The following is a 22,548-nucleotide window of genomic DNA, read 5'->3' on the forward strand; positions in this document are numbered from 1 at the left end:
TCAGCTATTGGATGGATCACAGGGCCCCCAATGGAGGAGCTAGAAAAAGTACCCAAGGAGCTAAAGGGATCTGCAACCCTATAGTTGGAACAACATGATGAACTAACCAGTACCCCGGAGCTCTTGACTCTAGCTGCATATGTATCAAAAGATGGCCTAGTCGGCCATCACTGGAAAGAGAGGCCCATTGGACTTGCAAACTTTATATGCCCCAGTACAGGGGAATGCCAGGGACAAAAAGTGGGAGTGGGTGGGTAGGGGGGTGGGGGGGAGGGTATGGGGGACTTTTGGGATGGCATTGGAAATGTAAATGAGGAAAATACCTAATTAAAAAAAAAGATGCATAAACAAGTTGCTGTCCCCAGTGACATTTACCTCCTAACAGGATAAAGAACACAGGACTGGGCAAAGGGGGAAGAGTGAGCAGAAGGGGGTGGGCAGCTTCCAATAAGAGGGTTCACCGTGACCTGTGTGCGGTGGTGGCCTTTGAACGGTAACCTGATGCTAAGGAGCCAGACACCCCTAGGATGATTGCTCCAGTCAGGAAGAACTGAAGGTGCAAAGGCCCTAAGGGAAGAGGGAATGAGCATGATGGACATGAGGTACAGGGTGGAGAGGACTCAGGAGCAGCAGAGAGAGCATGGTAGTTCACGGAAAGGGGACACGTGGTGAGCTGCAGAGGATGACAACATCTGAAGACTCATAGGAAGGACTTGGAACTCAGGAATTGAGTGGCGTCCCAAAGTAGAATCCTGGTTCTACTGGATGCAAAGACCTAAACGATCTCTGGAATCAGATCCACACTGCAGACGTCATCTTAAACTGCCTGTTACATGGCTTTACCAGGCATTTCCGCTGGCATTTCAAAAGTGCACCCAGAACCAAATCCTTTATCATTTCCAAAGCCTCCTACAGGCCTTACCTCTGTGAATGACAACTCCAGAGGCCTAAGCTAAGCAGAATACACCATTGCCTTATAGCCCGGTGGTTCTCAATCTGGAGGCTGTGACCCCTTTGGAGTCAAATGACTATTCCATTGGGGCCACACATCAGATATCCTGCTTATTGTGTATTTACATAATGATTCGTAACAGTAGCAAAATTACATTTATGAAGTAGCAACAAAAGTAGGGTTTGTTTGTTTGTTTTGAGACAGAGTTTCTCTGTGTAGCTCTAGCTGTCCTGGAACTCACTTTGTAGACCAGGCTGGCCAACTTGAACTCAGAAATCCGCCTGCCTCTGCTGGGATTAAAGGCATGTGCCACCACGCCCGGCTAACAAAAGTAGTTTTGTGGTGGTGGTGGTGGGGGGTGGTCACCACAGCATGAGGAACTGTATTAAAGGGTCGTAGCACTAGGAAAGGTTGAGAATCGCTGCCATAGCCCATCAGTGACTAACTTTCTTTTTCCTTCTGCTTCTCTTTAGCATCTCTTGTAGCTGACACATCTTCCTCACACCCCAGAGGTTGAGCCCCCTCCCCGTGCTGCACTTCTCTGATCTCACACTTGAGATCTTGCTCCTCCTCAATCCATCCTCCACACTGGCGCCATCTGGATGGTCGGTTCCACGCATTACAAATTCTGTCTGTCCCATATCTGTTTGGAGTGTTCCAGAGAAACTCCCTGCTACATAGAAAGAGAAGTCTAGACTCTTTAAAGGGCACCAGACTCACTATGATGAAAATCCCTTGCCAACCCCTTTGATCTGTATCCTCCTGCCTGAGTGGACCTCACAGTCCAGACAGACCATAGAACTGGCAGCTTTACAAATGTACAATGCTCGGTGCCTGCCTGCTTTTTTCTCTAGGCTATTTTTGTTTTCTAGAATGGTTCTGTCTCTTGTCCCCCTGTGAAACGGCTAAGCACCATTTCCAGAGCAATGTGGGTCTTGCCCATTCCACACTTATCTTTCCTAACTGCTGTCATGGAGTCTGTAGATCAGGCTTACTGTCCTCATGCCCTGGCACCCAAAGAGCTACAACTCCAGCAGACCAAGAGCTAAAGAGTAAAATCTTGCTGCTCACAGACCCCAGAGGGCTAAGCATCTTCCAAGCAAAGTCCATTCCCAGTCCAACAATGCTGGTTCTACCTATACCATAACACCCAGAGCACAGCATCATTAACAGTCACCATAAGAAAACCAGGGAGCCAAGGCTCTCTATCCATCTGATTATAATTGGAAACAGGGGTAACATATATGGCTCTGCCTTTCATTTGATGCAAAAAAAAAAAAACCCCACTGTTTATTGTAATGAATGATACTATTTCCTCCCCTCCACAATCCAGCCCACCCACCCAGTCCTGGAGCTTGTCCTAGCCTCCAGCCCTACCCCCACCACCTCAGCATGAGCAAACTCTGAACTGAACTGTACACAAATGTTTCAGATGCTAGCTGAGGCTTTGTGTCACCAGCTAATATGACAAATTCTGGCAGCCCATGGAGAAAGTCCCTTGATCACAATGCCTGGCTAAGTAGTCAAGTCTGAACTCTGGAGGCTCAGTTCTTAGCTTAAGAGCAGACCATGAATTTGGAGAATTACTTGGAGCTAATCCCAGTCTCCATATCAAGGTGGGATAGATGTGGTTTTGAGTGTGAGGTTCTGTTGGTGGACTAGGAACAGAGGTGCACATTTTACACCAAGTGAATCTTTTCTCACACGTCTAAAAAACTCATCTGTCCAGTCCCCATAAAGACTTGGTGCCATGGGGCTTAGGTAGCAGAGGACTGTGCCTGATGGATGCTTGGGAGGGTCAATTCAGTTTCTGATGACGTTTGATACAAGGAGTGCGGCCCAGGTCTGTGGCCCATGGCAGGGAGTTCCCTCACAGTTCCATTCAGCATTCCTAATGGTCTCAGTCAAGATTGTCCAAGTGAGATGATACGAGGCACACACACTTCCAACCCTCCCTGTAACACAGCCTCCATGAAGTCAGACCCCGACACCTAGGTTTTCCCACTCTCCTTCATGGATGGACAGATCAATCCAGACCCAGAAGATTCCAACTGAACCCACTCACAGGGATGGCACATCCTTTGTTCAGCAACTATAATGTGGGCTGCCCCTTTTTGTGGGCAGAGGATGCTCTGTCGGTTAAATGATCAGAATGGGAGGGATATGTATTCCGAGTCTAGAGTCCCTAGTGAGATTCTGAGGAACTGGGATAAAACACATGGGATAAAATGTGGTGGCCCAAATGACTCATTTTTCCCCATGTTCCCAGCAATGCTGCTCACAGGTATATCACAACCCCATGAAGTTCACAGCTACCCGTGCCCAGTCTTCAAGAACTCCAAGTAACTTGCAGAGGTGTCTGTCTTTGTCACACAGGTAGGTGCCAGTTGGCCTTTGGGGTCCTTCTAAAATTAGCTTTAGTTTCTATTATCCTGGAAAGTTATGCCTAGGATCAAGTGAGGAGAAAAATACCCATTTGTCAGTTATCTCCTGAACTCAGAGGACTTCAAGAAAGGGAGTGGCTACATCTCCCACAGAGGGAGTGGCAACATCTCCATGCTGAGCTCTCAGAGTCTGACTTGTTTCCTAAGGCAGTTTGAGCACCTTCACGGGGACTAGAACCAGCGACATCCAGGCACGTCTCAAGCTGCCATCTACAGAAGACGGAGGAAGATGAATGGCCATTTAGCATTAGCACATGGTATTGTATTTACCCCTGGGGAGATCAGGCTGCCACACAGAGAGGCACATGTAACCTTTAAGACCTTGCTGGAGCCTCACTGGAGTTCATAGAGAAGGTGAAGACTAGCAGCCCTGCTATAAAAACTCCTTCCCTTGACTGCTCCACAAGATGACCATTGTAAGAACGGGAGGGTCAACTATAAACCCAAGGCTCATACAAAAGTGAGTGAAGCCCTTCTGAACTCCACAGAGCCCGAGGAAACCCACAGTCACGAATGCTGCACTAACGTCCCAGGCTGATGATGGACAAAGAGAGGGGACTAGCAGAGCTTCAAGCTCTGGTCCCAATCCGACAGACAGTGAGGAGCACAGATGCTGGTCTGTGGAGCTCAGCATCTGTCTCCACGGCTCTTTGAGTCAGACGTGGGAGAGCTCAAGGGGAAGGCATACCCAGATCTCTGGGCATTTTACTGAGAGAAGGCAGCCCGCTGGCTTGTTGTCACAGCAGGAGGCAGAAGTGAAGGTGACAGTGGTCTCCCATTCCCAACCAGTGCAGGGACAGTGCATGGCTAGACACACACAGCGTAGTTGGTTCCCCAGTCCCTGCTGTACTCAGGTGAGTCTAGACGAGACCAGGATTTGGGTTCAGCCACATTTTCAGCTTAGTTCTGGATAGATATTTGGTTTGGAATGGATTGAAGGTTTTCACTGTGCTATAATCTTCCAAGAAGACTAACTAACTGGAACAGCTCCTTGTCGCAGTTTGTGACCACATATATCATTGTACTACTTGGGAGACCATTCTGTCAACCAAGAGCTCCTGGAGGATCATGGGAGAACCATACCCGCTACTTCCCCATCAAAAGCACAACTCTCAGCGCGTAGAGACCGTCCCACAACCGTCCTGCTTAAACAAAAGGAAAGCTGAAAATCACTACAAGATGTGAGGTCCAAGCATGAGTCCATGCATCCTGTCCTTGCTAGGATACCAGCTATGGAGGCTAATATTCCATAGGCTCCAGGAAATCAGGACCACCATGGCAGCTGACACCTGGCCATCCCCAATGTCTGACCATAACAGATCACTTCATGTGACATGGTGCCACAGCTCATGTGCTGCCATCTCACAGCGGGACCAAACATCTCAGACATCCCTAAGCCACTGACACACAGTAGGTAAGCTACTGACACACAGTAGGTATTCCATGTGAGTGGTTCAGAAATCCGCCTTCATGTTTAGATCACCCAGGAACATTCTAGAACTTATGATTCCTGGGCCCAGTGAACTGGAAACTACTGAGAATGAGGCCAGGAATTTTGTACGCTAGTATGTCCATGTGTGACATGAATGATGAGCTGGGTCTGTTTTGGACTGAGAAGAGTCACCTAAGACACCACCTTAGCCCACAAAGTATTTGTACAAAGAAAGCAGTGAGTGTTGCACGTGATATGGAACATCCATACTGGCGTGATGCTACCTCCTTGGACATTGTAATAAAACGCACGCAGGGAGCATCCACCATGAGCCTTTTTGCCTTCTTTGCTTCTGGCCAGCCCCAACAGTTCATGCCTATATTCTACAGATGTTGTTTTTATAGCCAGATTCTAAGCTAAGTTTAGCTAGGCCAGACGACACATTGATTAGACTATTCTGTTCCCGCAAGCCAGTGGCTGAAGGTGTGGGATGGTCCCAGTGTCAGCATCTGGTGTGCTTGGGGACACAGGGAGCACAGCTTGCCCATAGGCCCTTCCCACTGTCCCTCTTGATGACCTCTGTCACTGTGGCCCCTGCCTGGCAGATGGATCCACGTTTCAGGGGTAGACTCTATCACCCAGAAGTCTCCTTTCCCCATGCCTACTCCAACACAAAGTTAACAAGTGATTATGGGACCCAGCCTAGCCTGGTCTGACGGTCTTGACTCTTTCCTTGTACATGCTGACAATGTTGATGATGATGTGTGAGCCAACTCCTTACCCAGAGGCAATTCCCTTAGCCCTGAACTTTCTCATCTCTGTCTTGCCTTGCCCAGGTTGACCCCAAGGCACTATGATGCTTCACAGCCATGGCCACCATGACATTTTCAGTTCTGTGACAAATAAATCCCACCTCCTGTCCTTGCCACAGGCTCTCCAGTGAATCACCCGAAGAAAAGGCCATTTCCCCACATTGCACATCACCAGCAAGGCCAGGGCACAGGTTCTCAGTAGCCCAGTGTTTGAGGACTAGAGGATAGAGGGAGGGGTACCCTGGAACTTCCATGTTCCCTGTTTATCTCTTCGAGTGCTCTGAGGTAGATGGGACCTTGACAGAAGCCTGGAGGAATGAGGACATTTCCTCAAGCATGCTCACACAGCTCACAGGCAGCTCTTGCCCCAGCGCCAAGGTCCTCAGGAGTGTTGCTCCCCATGCAGAGGCTAACGGTTTCAGATCTTGGCCCATCCCAACCCTGGCACTAAGTGTTTGAAAAAGGCAATTTTCCAAGGGCTCTAGCTATTGCGATATTTTCAGAGCCAAAGGAGAGAATGTTTGAAATTGGAAAATTTGGGATCATGTCTTTACAGGGGATACCAGGTGCCAGCTATAGTTAGTTGGGAACAAAGGAGGGCAAACTTCATCTGAGCATGGTGCATGTTACAGAGGTGGGCAAGGTCATGTAAAAAGCACCTGCCAGTAAAAAGACAGCTAAGGAGTTACGGCTGTGGCCTCTATGTAGTGCACGACAGAACTGTTATATTTAGTCCAGTGCAAGGAGAGGAAGCAAAAGAGACACGCCAGTGTCTAGGTGTGAAGCTGGTGTATTAGGAGAGCGTCTATTTTCTTCGAGTTAATTTATAGTTTAACAGGAGTGCACACACAAAATCCCAGTAGGCTTTTATTTTTACCCTGACAAAATGATTCTAAAATTAATCTTGAACAACAAACAGTTGGGAATAACAATGACTATTCTGAAAGAGAAAATAATTAAGGGAGGAAGGAGTCATTTTTAGCTGTGCTAGATATTAGAACATATTATAAAACAACAATTAAAATTATTCAATACCAGGGCCGAGACAGACGCAGCACAGGAGAACAAAGGGCGACTCGGGGAAGGAGACTTAACTACATTTGAGGATTCAGAGCGTGATAAAACAATCTATTTGCCCCAGATCACGAGGGAGGAGAATTACTTAAAACTTATGTTGGAAGACTGCCTATGAGTTTGGACAATATTATACATTCATCTAGATAAACTCCAGATGGATTAACAAATTACAGCTTAGAAATCAAATCACCGACAAATAGCTAAAAATAGAACAAACTGTCTCTCAGATTCATGACAGAATGACAACTTTGTCAGCTTTGGAAAGAAACCACAAATATTGAGGAGTTTGTCTACATGGAGATGTAAAACAACTCTACAACGCAAAACAGCAAAACACAAAAAATAGTGAAATAAACTGGTAAAGGGTGTGTGTGTGTGAAGGCCCTATGGAGCTTTTGTCCAGTGGAATGAGCACCTTCCTACTGGAAAGGAGAATCCAAGCCTCCTAGACTTGCACACAAGGATCCAGGGCTGGATCCAGGACAGCTCTTATCTAGTGACCAAGATGGAAATCCCAGCACCCCTGACATCCCTTTCAGATCTGCTTCTCTAAAAGGGATTCCAAGGCTCTTGCCAGATTTTATTGTCACTGGATCCCACTGTCCTTCACTCACATGACCTACAACCATTCTAAAAAACACTGCAGACCCAAGCACCCAAGTTCAATGCAAATGAACATGTGTGTATGTGTGTGCAGGTGTGTGCATAGATATGCATGGATGTGAATGGATATGCATGTGCATGCATGCACATATGTACAGATGTGTGCTTATGTGTGGATGCTTATAGGTACATGCTTTTGTGAACAGATGCCTGCTTACATGTGCATGCGTGAGCATCAATGGACAGGTGTGTGCTTATGTGTGCACGATTTCACACACACACTTGCAATCCTATGCATGTGTTCCTGGGACACACCCTTGTGCAAAGGCTTACACTTGTCCTATGGGTCCTCTGAGAACTCACTACTTCCACACAGATGTCTCCCTTTCCAACGTGGCCCCAATTTTGACCTACATTCTCAGGTCCAGTCTTCTAACTGATGATTCCCGGTCTGTTGGTCATTGCAGACTGGTCAGCAACTGTGGCCGTATCAGCTGCACATGAGACTCACAGTGACACAAACCAAAGTGTGCTAGCCACACTAAGACCTGTTGTTGGAAAAAAAATCTGACTCACAGGGACAACTTCACATAATGGGGTCTGTCTTCCATGGAGAGGTTTGTGGGGTCAAGCCCTATGCCCCTCAGCCTTGGGTTCACAGCTTTTACCAGGATCTTGGGAAGTTCCCAGTAATCAACTGATGTATGTTCTAAGGGTATATTCAATATACACTTACTAGATTCTCACATTTAAAGAGGCCACATAAATATGGAGATCTAATGAAGCTGTTAAAGGTGGCAAGCTATTTCATATGTCACCTATGGAAAGAGAGCCATTAGGTTGTTCTCTCTGTAAAGGTGAAGGCAGTTGAAGAGAGGGAGATGGAGAGGGAGATGGAGAGGGAGATGGAGAGGGAGAGGGAGAGGGAGAGGGAGAGGGAAAGAGGGAAAGAGGGAAAGAGGGAAAGAGGGAAAGAGGGAAAGAGGGAAAGAGGGAAAGAGGGAAAGAGGGAGAGGGAAAGAGGGAGAGGGAAAGGGGAAGAAGGGGAGGGGAGAGGGGGAGGGGGAGAGGGAGAGAGAGAGGCAGGGGGAGGGGGAGAGGGAGAGGGAGAGGGAGAGAGCCACATACCTAGCAATCTTAGGCTAATAGATTTTGCTACTGGCATTATGAATGGGAACAATACTTGGTGGTGGTGGTGGGAGTACACACAACAGTATATATTTATAGAGTTATAAAAAAAAGTTCATCTACTGGCCTGATGACCTAACTTCTGGAAATTTATCCTTAGAAAGTAGCACAAGGAGAAGGAAGCCATATGCATCGAGATTTCCATTATCGTCTTATGTAAAATAATTGCACATAATTGGTTGCATGAGTCTTGGCCCATTCACTAGGCAGAATATTCCCTTGGGTTTTGATAATGTGAGCAGAGAAGATATGTAGCACCCTGGCAAGGTATACAACATGGTGTGGGGTTTGAAACACAGCATGCAAAATGGTATACCCAGTGTGACCTGGATTACGTGCGGGTGGGAAGAGGAGTCGAACTTCAGCAGAAAAGAAGGATGGATCAGTGTGAAACTACTTGTCACTTAGGGGAGGGAGAGTGAGAACATTTGATTTAAATTCTGAAAACTGTATTTAAATCATCCTATTTACATAAACTTTAAAAATTCTAGAATAGACCCAAATTCTGTATTGGGTGTTGCTCCTTGAGCTGTGAGTGCTTCTGGATATTAGAGTTGTAGCATGTGGTATGGGCACAAGTCACCCTTTAGCGGGAGCAGGGTACTCCCACGGGGTCCCCCACACGCACCCCAGTACTCCAGTTTATAATACAACGGGGAACAGACAGACCATCCCTGGCCACTGAGTTTGTACACAGAGAGCTGTTCTGTAAGTGAAGATGGATAGAGAGGGGATGGACAGAAGGGATGAGAAGAAGAGGAGGTGAGGCACAGGGTTCCTTACCAGAGTATGGCACATTTCCCTGAGAGTCCTGGACCTACCCTTCTAGGATATGCTGCCCTCCTGAGAGCTGTATTTAACTCCCTGGGAAACCCAGCCAACAGGATGCTTCCACACTCCAGCTCAGTACCTGATCCTAAGTGTTCTTTCTTTGACTCTGCTTCTCAGTTGAGCCCTCAGATTCAGAGAATCTGCTGTGATGGAAAACATACAGGACTTGGGAGGGGAAATCTGGTTTCTGTTTACTGCTCTGTCAATGAATGTCTCCTATTCTCTCCTATCGGGTGATGGCTGCATAGCCTGAGTTAGTACTTCTATCCCCTTGAACTTGTTTTTTTTTTTTTTTTCTTTCATCTATAGTCAGAGGGAAGAAATGCTCTGCAAACATTATAGCGAAGATTCACATCTTCCCAATGACACGGGACACATTAAAAACCATCAGCCTCCTCTTTGCCACATGCTCTCTCATCATCAGGATGCTTCAGAGTTTAGCTATAGCCTCAAAAATACAGGAGACCTCTTGAGACTGGAGCATGGCTCTTTATCTTAATTTCCACCAAAAAGTGCCTGCCGGTGTCTAGAGAGGTTTTTGGATGTCCTGGCTAGCACCATGGTGGTGGTATTCAGTGTGGTAGAGGACAGACGTGTTACTAAAGACCCAATTCTCTGAGACAAAGTATCAGCATTACCAGAGCCTGAAAACTGTAACTAACCTTCTAGCTGCTGAAAAGGTAGCTAGATAGCCCTATAATCTAGGCAGTACTTTCTCCTGGTAGGATGGGGTTTGGGGACAAATGGGAGAAAGGACAGGTAGATAGATACCAGGAAGAGACTGTTTCTTGTAGCAACCCTATGGGGAGGTACCCTTCTTCCTTATCTTCAAAGTCAAGCTCCATCCCAGCATCCTCTGAGCATCTTCCCCGAGCACCCAAGGGTTCAATTCTCCCTGCTTGAACTCTCAAGACTATGCCATTGATGCATACTTTGAACTGCATACATTCCAGGAGGCCTCACCTTCTTATTTCACACCCACCCTATACGTTAAGACCAGAGCAATTAGGATTCACACTTTCTTATGGAAAAAAAAAAAAGACGGGGGGAGGGGAGGGACAGGAGGGGGTGAGTTCTATATGCTCCTGGCCAGGCCCTGGTGAGGGCTGATGGGCAGCCTCATGGAAAGTGGCTGCTAATGGGCTGATAATTGGCTTCCTGCCTTCTTTATGAAGTGTGAAGTGCGCAGCTAGCCTGTCAACAAAGCATCAAGGACTATGCAAACCACCCTCCCCTCCACATTAGTTGTCTCTTCCTTCCCACTGTTTCTCTAGAAAATGGCACTGACTGCCCTGCCCGATGACATCTAGAAGAGGCTCTGTGATCTCTGCTAAGGATGAAGTTAAAACAAGCAGAGGTTCTGTAAGGCAGATGGGCTCCCTTTCCAGGGTACTGTCTTCAGGACACTCACTGTGAGCAAATTCCCAAAGCAGAGATGGAATGGAACAGCTCTGAACCTGTGCGTTTGGCACTTGGCACAGGGCAGACAGTCAACATGGCTGACCGGACGGCGAGTGCTTCCACTCTGGGCTGATATGGAGCAGTGGTCCTTGGAGAGGCGGACTGACTGAGGAGGACAAGAGAAAGAGAGGGAAAGAGCTGTCTCTACATGCTGAGTTGGAGCACTTCAACATGAGAGGCAACCCGAGATGGGGAAAGTCATTGGTTGAGCATCCGCCACAGTGAGGGCGTCTCAGAAGCCAGTGAGGGATGCTGAAGTCACTGCTTGCTGCAGAAAATACTGGGCAACATGAAGATGGTGTGGCTGTGTGTGGGTTTGGCAGGGCAACTCCCTAGGACGGAGCTGTTCTGAAGGAAATCCTTCCACAGAACAGAGCAGCATTTCACACTTCTTTGAACAATCATTCGGAGACATTTCAGCCATCAAAAGAATTTCCCTGGTCCCCTTCTAACTCCTATGAAAGAGAGAGCCACATTATTTGGCTAAGTGCTGTGTTGATGTTTACTGTGACTAGTGTGTGTGTGTGTGTGTGTGTGTGTGTGTGCTTGGGGGGGGTGACTCTCTAGATGAGCTGCCTTTAGCCAGAAGCGCTTTTGTGTGTATGTGCAAGGACACTGTACAACACAGACAGGCAACTATTTTATATTTTTATAGACATTTACAGACGCTGTCCCCTTCCTATTGATCAGAAACTATGATGTGGGTTTGATCTAGAGTCGGGAGCAGAAGTATCTCTGTGTCAAAGTGTGACCTGGGCCCTGATGGCCCATTTTGGAGACCAGTTTCCAAGCATTCACTGGGCAAAGGGGGACAGGGGCTCTCGTGTTACAGTTCTCTTGCTATAAATATGATCCTGGAGATGCAAGCCTCTGGGAGTGAGAGTAGATGGCTACCCTATTGGGTCAGTGGGCTCCCGGAGAAGAGATAGTTTTGCTCGAGCTGGGAAGTTCAGCGAGGGGTTTCTAGATTGGGAATCTTGAGTAATTTTAGCACTGTTCTCTCCCTTCTAGACCGTGAGCTCCCTGAGGGCAAGACTGGGACCTATGAAAGCATGAGTTGAGTACCAGAGACTGAGCAGCGATGGAGACAGATAGCAACATGTCACATTTGTACTCTGAGGTACAAAGACGGGCTTCCTCTGTGGTGTATGTGGGGAGAGCTGGTTCTGCCTGCCATCCTCTGCTCAAGCCAATCTTACTGGGACTCAAGCTGTGTTCTAAACCCAAGGAAGCAGACACGGCCAACTGATAGAGGTGCCTGAAGACACACACGGGGTCCCCTTCCATAGCAGAACTTTCCAGAGAGCATCTCGTGACAGCTACCCCCAGAGTACCAGCTTTGTGGTTCTCATTAACAAGCCCTGGTCCTTCATCCTTGCTCCAAATCATAAAGAGCACAGCTGAAACCACTGCTGCCAGTAGAGCCCAGTCTTCCTCTTCTCAGCTACTTGTGACACGCTCCTTCTGGAGATGAGGGGCTTGCTGGCCAGCAATTCAAGGGTTTTGGCCCTTCCGGAGGATTCTAGAAAAATGTTCTAGAACTGCTCTTCAGAAGCACAGGGTCAAGCTCCTTCCTGGAGGCCTCTATCGGCTCTCACTATCCTTCCTCAGCCTGCCTTCTGCTTGCTAAACACATTTTTTTTTTTTTTTTTTGGCTAGTGGGATCGAGGAGCTGGGTCTCCCCATAAATACATCTCCTTCCCACTTGGCTCCTCCCAGTTTGTTCCCACGAAACTCAAGATAAACTTCAAAAATTAAGCTCCACACTGCCTGGGGGAAGTCTCATAGCTGGGCCTTGCCTTCTTAGCTTAGCTAAGACCTCCAGCTAGCAGCTCTGCCCCACTCTGCCTCGCTTGGTTCTACTGTGTCAACAGAGCTTTTGGTTGCTTATTCTGAGCTGCCCCTGCTAACTATCCCTGATCCTCATATCGCCACGGTTCCTAGTACTTAATGGGGCCAACATTGGCAGACAATGTTTCCCACCTACACCGAGAGCACGCCTGGGCAGATATCATGCAATTTAATTTTTTCCCCCACTAAGAGCTAGTCCATATGGAGCTGAGAATGATTTGATCTTTAAAGCTCTGAAGAATTTTTACATAAACTTATCAGTCATAGAAAATGCTTTGTCAGACAAAGCAATTTATTTTTAGTTTGAGCAGCATAATCCCCTGTGGTACGACCCAACTCACCCCGCCATTCTCATCACCAAGATCCCACCCGCATCCCCAAAGAACTCTCAGTCTGCAGCATGCAGAATTCAGAGGTCCTGAGTTGTCCACTATGGTGGATGGAAGATTGGAGGGTCGGACAGAGTGCCCTCCCCTGAGAATGCAAGGAAAGAGATGGAGGAGTTGAGTGTTGAAGGCTAAGAAGGTTAGGATAAGACAGCCCAGAGAAGCTAGAACCTCCTGACACCAACTGTGTTGCTCCCAACCCCCATCACCAACAGCCCCTTGCACTTAGAATCTCACTGTGACTAACAAACAGTGAGATGTTTGTGGTGCCACAAAGTATGTCCAACACATACAAGAAAGATGATGGGCTGCCTTCTTATCTCCATAGAACAGACCACTCACTTCCATTGTCCCCCACAAAAGGTCAGCCACTCAAGGATAGAGGGAGCCCTCCTTTATCTCTAATGCCACAGGAGATGGTGTGATCATGGGAAACACTCCCCTCCCCAAGTCCTCTGATCCCTGTAGCACTCCAAGCCTGGTACATTGCCTAGGAACTTAGAGACATCTTGCCCATCCCACAATAGCATTGTGTTGCGGTGATGACAAGAGTGAGGGGGAATGTCTTGCTCTGACCTCTGTGGGCCATGCTCAGCCATCTCTACCTTGCATTAAAGGGTCATCATCGATGGTTACACTATGTCAAAGAAGGTCTACAAAGATCATGAGCTGTACTCTACATTAGATGTGGGGACCCAGATAGTCACCTTTCTAGGGACAAGAGAAACCACCCCAAATGGAGTTGTGGACACCCACTGTAGGTTTACAAGGACAGGACCTTAGCTCCAGATCCAGCTTGCCTCTCCAGGGAGTCCCCTCAGTGGCCACCCCTGCTCACTTACACACACAGCCTGGCTTCTTAGCCGACCACTGGTTATTCTTTTGGCACGTGATTGATTTCTGCCCCACCAGCTCAAAGGCAGGCTGGCATTCAAACTCGAGTGTGTCACCATGGCGAAAGCGAGAGCCTTCTCTCTGGCCATAGGCAGGGATGCCAGGGTCTCCACAACTGCCCTGTTCGATCTCTGAAAGACAAGAAGACAGAAAACAAGAGACAGAGAAGGTGACGTTACATCTGTCCTGACAACATGTGTTCCCCACTGTGTGCTCTGTTGCTATCCTACAATGAGTTAGAACGTGGGATTCATAAATTCGGTAGGACAGTGTCCCTAGGACAATAGGGCCTTCAGTTATAATATGCCCATGACTCTCTGTTCACATGCTATATCTCAGAGACTTGGATATCTTCGTCCATGAAAGATGGGTGTTACAGTCTTGCATGTGAAACCTCCCTCACAGGCTCATGTGTTTGAGCACTCGGGAGTCCCCATCTGGTAGTACTGTTTTGAGAGGTTGTGAAGCTTCTGGGACAGTAACCTGGTTAACAGAAGTGGGTTGCTGAGAGAGAGCCTTGAGGGATATCTGCTTCTGGTTCTACTTGGCCTGAGCTCTTAGCCTCTTGCTGTGTCAGAGATGTGGGCAAGCCAGGTCTCAAGCCCCATTGCCATGGCCGGAGCCCCAGCAAGGTGGGCACTGTCCCCCTGATATAATAAAACAAAATAAACCTTTCAGTCTTTAATTCTATTCTGCATTAGACCTGTCCCGGGAGCTAATACGTCCCAAAGTTTGCTGACATCCTGCCTGGGTTGCACTTTGCATCTGACTTGTGAACACTGCTGGAGAGATTTGAAGAATGGCCCATCCACCCGTGTCATGAGCTCAGGCAAGAAGCAGTGGTCCTGTGCTGCCTGCCTTCCTTGCAAGCCAGAGTAAATGGGAATCAATACTGGTTTCCTTCTGACACAGAAGCCTTTCAAAAAACTTTTTGGTAGATTCAATTTGAAACAGTAGTGGATAAAAAGAAACAAACGACTCATTAAGTACACTTGAAGTTTGAGTCAGCCTTGGGGGGTGGGGTGGGGAATGAGACAGTACAGCCTGGTGGATCTCAGCAGCTTAGGGCCCCCCACCCCACTCCCCATGAGTCAGCCAGGACCCAGGTGCTTCAGGCAAGGAGTCTGTCCTGGCTGCAACTTTAGGGGTTCTTGAGTTACCCTTTGCCCAGCTCTGTGCTATGAGAGGGAGAGAGGGGGCTGGGGTTGGAGGAGAAGCTCCGTCTAAGGAGGAAAATGGCCTACAAGGAGACAGGAAGTCATTGAGAAAATGTCTGGTGGTGAAAGAAGACTAAGAGAGGCCTGTGGTTTGGGAGAGCAGGTTGTAGATTCTCCGAGAGGGGAGTGTTGGGAAGCTTTCCAGGACTCTCAGGCAGAAGGGACCCTGTCTTTTCAGTGGATGTCATTATGAGTGGTCAGGAGCCAAGGTCTCCAGAAGTCACTGTGTGATTCTGAAAAAGCTTTCTTGCTAGGAGCTGAGCTGTTTCTCTGAACTGACCACAAAGGCTCAGTCACTGATGCGCAGGCTCCTGATGGTCACGTTCACACTATCCCCCAAGTCTCTTGCTCTCTGCTGAGAGCAGCCAGGACAAAGCATGCTGTGTGAGGAGCTCATTCCAAGTTGTGTGTTCCAAGTCAAGCAGTAGGGATCCCAGAATGTAGGGGTCAGCATGACCATGTGCAAGCGCCGAGCAATCTCCAGTACAAATCAGCTCTCGTATGTGTGCACGCATGCTTGTGCACACGCACACGCACACAAACACACTGGCTGAATTTACATATTCAGGTTCCTTTGCAGCTGGCTTTGTGTATGCTAAGGGACAGGGATGGGGCCACACCAAATCATCCAAGGAAGGGGTTGCTTCAGATTCTAGAACTCCAGTCATTTAAAGGACAGGAAGAAAGGCCCCATGTGATAAAGGGATCTGAAGAAATAAACATCAGAACCCACCTTCTGCCAGTGTCCCCAAACATGTTCTCTGGGATGCAAGAACTGTCAGGGCAATGATAGTAAACATTGCCTGGCATGGGAAGACAGAGCCCGTATTTAAGGTTCCCTAGTGAGGCCCCGCCATACAAAATATAAGAGTAGGGTACATCTGCCCGAGTGACTGCCTTCAGCTTGTCTGAGGCTCTGACTGGCTCAAGAGAGCATGCGTTTTGGGATGGGGATGGTCTTCTCGGTCCCCACTCTGTAGTCAATTCTCTTTCCACATAACCACACCTGGCTAATTTCTCCCTATCAGCAAGGAAAGAGCAGGTATACACTAAGTGTCTTCTGTGTGCTGGGGCCTATGCCAGACACTGGAGATAGAAATCATTTGTCAACTTGGAACATCCAGAGGAGGAAACATGGTCTATGACATGGGGTCTCAGCTGAAGACAGGATGCTGAGAGCAAGGCACACAAAGTGTTTAGTGCCTCCAGGACTCCGTAAGACAAATTCTTTTCATTATTATTATTCTGTTGACAGCTCAATCGTAACATGTTATAGTGTCTCTTTAAGAAGATCATAATTAACATATGTACCATTTAAAACCAATACTGATGCCAGCCTTGTACTTGGACGGCTTATCTCCCCTCTTACCCTCATCCTGGCATCTCGGCTTGTCTTCAATTAAAACACGTTTTTTTATTTAAAGCCATGACTTTTTTTCAGTTAGTCTTGATTTTAAAAATATTGTCTTATATGCTATTTATCTTAAAAGTTGAGTTGGGGCCCCACTCTCAAATCGTGTGCCTAGAGTGAGCATCTTGCCCACCTCATGGAATCCCAGCCCTGGGCCAGAGAACACTTCTTTGAGAAGATATGCTTTGTGCTGAGGCCTAAGACCACAGAGGAGACAGTGGTCAAAGGCTTGGCGGTGAGATGAAGGGGCAGGGCTCCCGGGGTGAAGGGAAGAAACCAAGTCCCAGATGCAGGATTGTACAGTGGTCTGCAGTATGTCTGTGAACAACCTGCTGAGTCAGTGCTACCACAACCACCTTTCATTTATGGAATTAGCACTCTGCATACTGACTCCAGCCCCTGGCCGCTGTGAGCATGTTATAGATTAACTCATGTCACCCTTACAGAATCTCTAATAGAAGATACTATTTCCTCCCCATTTTACAGGAGGGGGAACCGGCACAAAGATACACGGCACAAAGACTACAAAAGGTCACAGAGCTCGAAAGTGGTGGATCTGATTCCCACAGGCAGGGGGCTGGCTTCAGGTATCACCACTTCCCATGTTCCTGCCTACTGAAAGGTGGATAGGGATGAGGCTGGGGACTGCTCTGATCGGCAAGACCAGCCCATGTAACAGGTAAGACAAGGGCCTGCTCGATCTATGAGCAAGACTGGACTTTCGATACTCAGTAATGGAAGCTGATAAAGGACCCTACTTTACTTGGGAGGACATACTTGTATATGTGGGAGCTCACTCTGGCTCCTGTCTAGGGAATGGTCTAAGAGTAGCTGGCTAGAGGCTAGGAGAGCGTTCATATTTGTTCACTTAATAAATATTGGGACTGTCAGTTTAGTATGGGTGGTAGAAAATGCAGTTTGGACCAGGGAGGATAGATGCCTTGCTTCTGTGGAGCCTCTGTTGTTGGGAGATGTTCTGATGGTATCACACACTGGGTCTAGGCAGAGGGGATGGAGAGAACCAGGAAGATGTGAGGACTCTGAAGAAGCCACCAGCTGTCCCAAAGAATAAGGATATAGGAGTAAGGGAGGGGCCAAGGTCTACCATACCTGCAGTTTTGGCCTGACCACAAGGGCGTACTCAGACAAGAACTCAGGAAGCAGGAGACCGCATGAAGGTTCACAAAGGCATGCTGTGTTTTGAGGAATTTCCACTAAGGAACAGTTACCTAGATCAAGTATAGGGCAGAAGTACAGAATTTGAAAATGTAACTTGTGCATGAGCCAGAAGTATGAGACCAACCAAGCAAGGTGAGAAGAGATGTCGCTTTGGGGGAGCAGTAGTAGAGTAGAATCTCCCAAGGCAAGTTGGGGGGGATTTCACAGAGCTAAGGAGATCAATAGACAGGAAAATTAAGAGTGGGGCTGAAAGCAGAGGACTAAAGAGTGACCATTGTGGATGCTGTGAGGACCAGTATCATGAGATACCATGTGCCTAGTGGGAAGGGAAGATGGCACAATAGAAGAAACAGAGAACTTTCAAAAAAAGCATTTTTTTTTTTAGCCGAGAGGAAAAAGATCAGGTCATAACTCTTAGGTAGCCACCTTTGGATGGTGCTTAGGATATTCTAAAGATGGAATGAGCTTGGCCATAGTTTAATATCTGGGAAGAATGAGAGGGAGGCAGGGGATGTTGATGGAGACCGAATGGCTCAGAGTCTATGGAGAGCAGGGAAGGGCAGTGGGAGGCTCCAGAGGGAGAAGCAGCAGAAACCCTGTGGATACTGGTTGGCTGGCCTTAGTGACCAGGGCAGAGACTTGTCACTGACAGGTGTGAATGAGGACAGTATGGCAATGAGTTTTCAGGTGGAGTAGGAGGTCCAAGGTCTTTGTCAAAAGTGAGGTAATTGTCATGGGAAGCAAGACTGGATACTGACAAGTCCTTTTAAAGCTTTTAAAGCTGTCTCTCTAGAGAACAGGAGACTGAAGCTCAGTGGACAGCCATGGATCTGTTATCTGGCAGCACTGCCTGCCTTGCTCACATAGACCCGAAAGAGATGGTGGACTTGACTGTGTGTTAGCCATGTAACCAGTGAAGCAAAGGAGCTGACACTTCTGGCACAGCAGTGGCTGAGAGGTAGCCAGGGTTACAACCTCCACCCCACCTTGCCACATCTTCTTGGGCTTTTCGATTTCTGATACTAAAATGGAATCCTATTTTGTTACAAGGGTATGGGGTAAGGATGGAAAGGATGAGGGTGAGAGCTAAGGGCGGAGATAGTGAGTCCAAGGGAAAGATAACCAATGGGAACAAGGCTGGCTGATAAGAGAAAGCGCCAACAGACAAAATGTCCCAGAGCAGGTGGCATGGCCCTGGATTCCAGCAGAGCTGGAGAATGGATCCATACCTGAGATGAAGTGAGAAGACTGAGGTGTGAGAGACAAGGAGGTGGCAAAACATGTGGTAAGCAGAGAACAGGGGGCAGTGATGAGGAGGAAGCAGGGGGCTGGAGAGTGTGTGGCGCCCAAGGAGAAGAGCACGCAGCATAGAGGAAAATGGACCTCAGGTGCCTCCTCCAATGTGAGGGAAGGAGCTGTTAGTCCTGAGGAGGAAGAGGAAGAGGAAGAGGAGGAGGAGGAGGAGAAGGAGGAGGAGAAGGAGGGGAAGGGGGAGGAGGAGGTTGATGGTGCTCACCTCAAGGAAGACAGGTCCAAAGAAGCATTTACAAAGGGCCAGGTAGCGAAGATGAGCTGTCTGAAGAGCTCAGATCTGGAGGTGGGGTGATGAGGAGTGAGGGTAGGGTTGAGAATTGGGGAGCTATTTCTAAGGGAGAGGAGCAGGGGCTGATTTCTGTCCTGGGTCTTCTCCCCAAGCCCATCACAGAACTGGAGGCATAGAAACGGAGGCTCTGCCTGCTGTTAGAGGCTTCCCGTGAGCCTCTGCCTGGAGTAAAGACCCCTCCTGGCCAGACACCTACCATCTCTGATGTCGGCACCCAGGATTATAAATAGATCAATGCAATTTTGACTTGGAGAAAAGAAGTCAGCCTTGCAGTTCCCCATCATTTGGTTTAACCCAATTTCACTTTGTAAGTGTATACCCACCCTGATCCTTTGGCCCACTGAGAGCAAGCCAGGGGGCCTCAGATGTCTGCGTGTGGGGAGGGGACTGGCCTTGTTGTCTTTGCTTCCCTCCTGTTTGCTTGTGTTAGCCCTGTCATTTGTGCTAGACTCTCAGGTTTTGCCCCGTCTTTCATGGGCTTTTCAATTTTGGACACTAAATTGGAATCCTCTTTTATGACAATGTCTGCACAGAAGGGATGGCATCGTGTGTTCTCTCTGTATTCTGAGGCCTTTGATGTGCTCTGGGAAGGGAAACCACTTGGAGGGAGCCGGGGTGGGGGTTGGGGGGCTCAATCTGGACCGCTCTCTGCTGCCCGTCCAGACAGCGTTGCTGTGTCTGCTGCTTTATCTCTTTGTGGGGCCTCAACCCAAGGTAGAACTTTCTCTCCTGCTTTTCATATGACCACCCCAGGTCACCTCCTCCAAGACACTTGCCTCAGCCTCACCTTAAATGTCACCCGCCTACTTTTTCTCTCAACCTGCTGCTCTTTCCCTTCATGGCACCAAATATCCCTCGCAGCTTGTAGTCTTCTGTGTATTCTGCTGGTTAATGTCCTGGATGCTGGGGACATTACTGTGGGAAAGGGGGCCGCCAATAATCCCCACTTGGCATCTACCACCTTCTTGGGCATCAGGGATAAGCTAAGCCCTCAATGTGACAACCTTCCTTGTACCAGCTCCATGGTCTCCTTGCTTCTTGTTGGCCCATCCTGGAGGAAAAGCTTTATGGAAGCAGACCTGGATTGCTCGGGCATCGTCGATCTCTGCTAGAGCACAGCCGATGTTTGGTGCAATGCACAAGGTAGACCAGGTGTTTACTGTGCCAAATGCCAGGCTGAGTGAGCACTGAAGACCCAGAGCTGCCTGACCTCTGAGCCCTGTCTAGGAGAACTCAGTCAGGGATGTGTTGGGGAGGCTTCGTGGAGACTCTTCCCTCCCCTCACTCCAGCAGGACCTTTCTCAGCTGCTCTTCTGAACAACCTGACACCCTGTTTCCCCAATTCTTCTGTCTTAACTCAGGCTTCATAGTATCCCAACTGGGATGGCAGCTGGTGGCTCTCTACCTCTCTGCTCTACACCATATTCTTTGATATGGTATAAGATCATTAAAAACTTACTATTAAGCCGGGCATGGTGGCACATGCCTTTAATCCCAGCACTCGGGAGGCAGAGGCAGGCGGATTTCTGAGTTTGAGGCCAGCCTGGTCTACAAAGTGAGTTCCAGGACAGCCAAGGCTACACAGAGAAACTCTGTCTCGAAAAACCAAAAACAAAGAACAACAACAACAACAAAAACTTACTATTAGGTCATACTGTCTCTTGCTCAGTTTCCCCACAGCTTCCTAAAGTCTTCAGGTTAAACCTCCACCTCCTGCTTAGGTAGAGCTTCTGTCTCCCCCTTCCCCATGGTCTCATCTTTGGCCAGCACCCACCTTGGAGTTGGTGTATCAGGAAGCAGAGTGGCCTGTTGGGATGTGACGTGATGTCATGATGGCTGTGAGACCACAGCATACTCAACCTGAATCCTGGTTTTGATACTATGTATTAGGCCTGGATCACATTGTTATTATAAAAAAAATCGGTGTGTTCGTGTGTGTTTGTGTGGGGATGTGCATGGCATGGAACATGGTGTGAAGTCACAGGACAAGCCTGGGTTTTGGTCCTTGCCTCCCAACTTGTTTGAAACAGTTTCTTTGTCTCTTCTAGATGTCAGACTTGCGGACCTGTGAGCTTCCAGAAATTCTTTTGTTTATGCCTCCTATCTTGCCAGAGAGATGCTTGGATCACAGACAAGTGCTGCTGTGTCCAGCTTTGTGTGGGTTCTGGAATCTGAACTCGGGTCCTAATGCTTGCCCGGCAAGAGCTTTAACCACCGAACCATCTAACTCCCCAGACCACACTGCCAGTCCTTTCTGACCTTTAGATTTTGTTTTGCATAAAATGGAAATTGTAATAACAGCTCTATTGACCAGTCACTCTGAGGACTGAACGAGCTTATGTGTGTATAAGTTGGCGGCCAAGATGCCTGGAACGTGGCGCAGATTCAGCAACGAGGTGGCACTTCCTCATTGTTATCATGGTCTCTTGTTTGCAGAGCCCTGCCAGCTTGCCCACGCAGGAACTGGGCACCGGCTGTCTGCTCTTTCTAAAATGAACACCCCCTGCTTGTCTGTCAGACCGAGTCATCTTCCAGTGTCAGTCCAAGTACATCCAATCTGGGCCTCCTTAGACTCATTAGGCCATCACAGGAGCTCCTTTTGTGTCCTGTTGCCACGGTGATCTACACTCTGGGTGTTGTATTCGGCTCTAGTCAATATTTAACGTCTTAGATATCCAGGTAGCATTTCTGAAATGCAAGTATCTCACTTCTGATGGGGCCAGGGCCCAAAGGAGGGTCATTAAGTACCAGAAAGAGGAGTTTGGGGGAACTAGGTAACATGTAAGGTTATTCTGAAAATAGCAGGTGAGAAGCTGAGCTGGCTAGGCACCTGGCATTGGGTGAGACCAGGGCCAACGAGTCCTTAAAGGGAGTGGAGCTGTTCCTGCTCAGTCATTGCCTTTGGCTTCATTATAAGCCTGGACCAATGCTGCCTCTTTCAGGAAGTGCTCCTGTGCCCTTCTTCAGTTAGGTGCCAGAAAAGGGGACATGAGCCTTGCCCTCAGAGGCAGTCTGGGCACCTTCTCGCTACTCACTCTCAAAACTGATTTTGGTAGAGATTTTAATGTTTAGAAATGTCTTGTGTGTGTTGTCTCTGTGTGTGTACATCCTCACATGTATGTTTGTGGGTATGCTTGTGTGTAATCCTGGGCATGAACACGTGTGCAACTGTGCATGTATGAACACCCTTGTGTGTAGGCCAGAGTT

General features: G+C 48.2%; 1 protein-coding gene across 1 annotated transcript in view; it reads right to left on the bottom strand.

The window, feature by feature from the left end:
• The window catches only part of Csmd2 (CUB and Sushi multiple domains 2), a 574,744-nt gene that overhangs the window by 201,786 nt on the left and 350,410 nt on the right, over window positions 1–22,548 (bottom strand). The window contains exon 13 of the mRNA XM_029476560.1: window positions 13,880–14,062. Coding sequence (XP_029332420.1) covers window positions 13,880–14,062 — 183 coding nt within the window. The remainder of the gene's footprint in view (window positions 1–13,879; window positions 14,063–22,548) is intronic.

The sequence above is a fragment of the Mus caroli genome, unplaced genomic scaffold, assembly GCF_978045245.1.
Source record: "Mus caroli unplaced genomic scaffold, Mus_caroli_1 scaffold_6, whole genome shotgun sequence".
Lineage (NCBI taxonomy): Eukaryota > Metazoa > Chordata > Mammalia > Rodentia > Muridae > Mus > Mus caroli.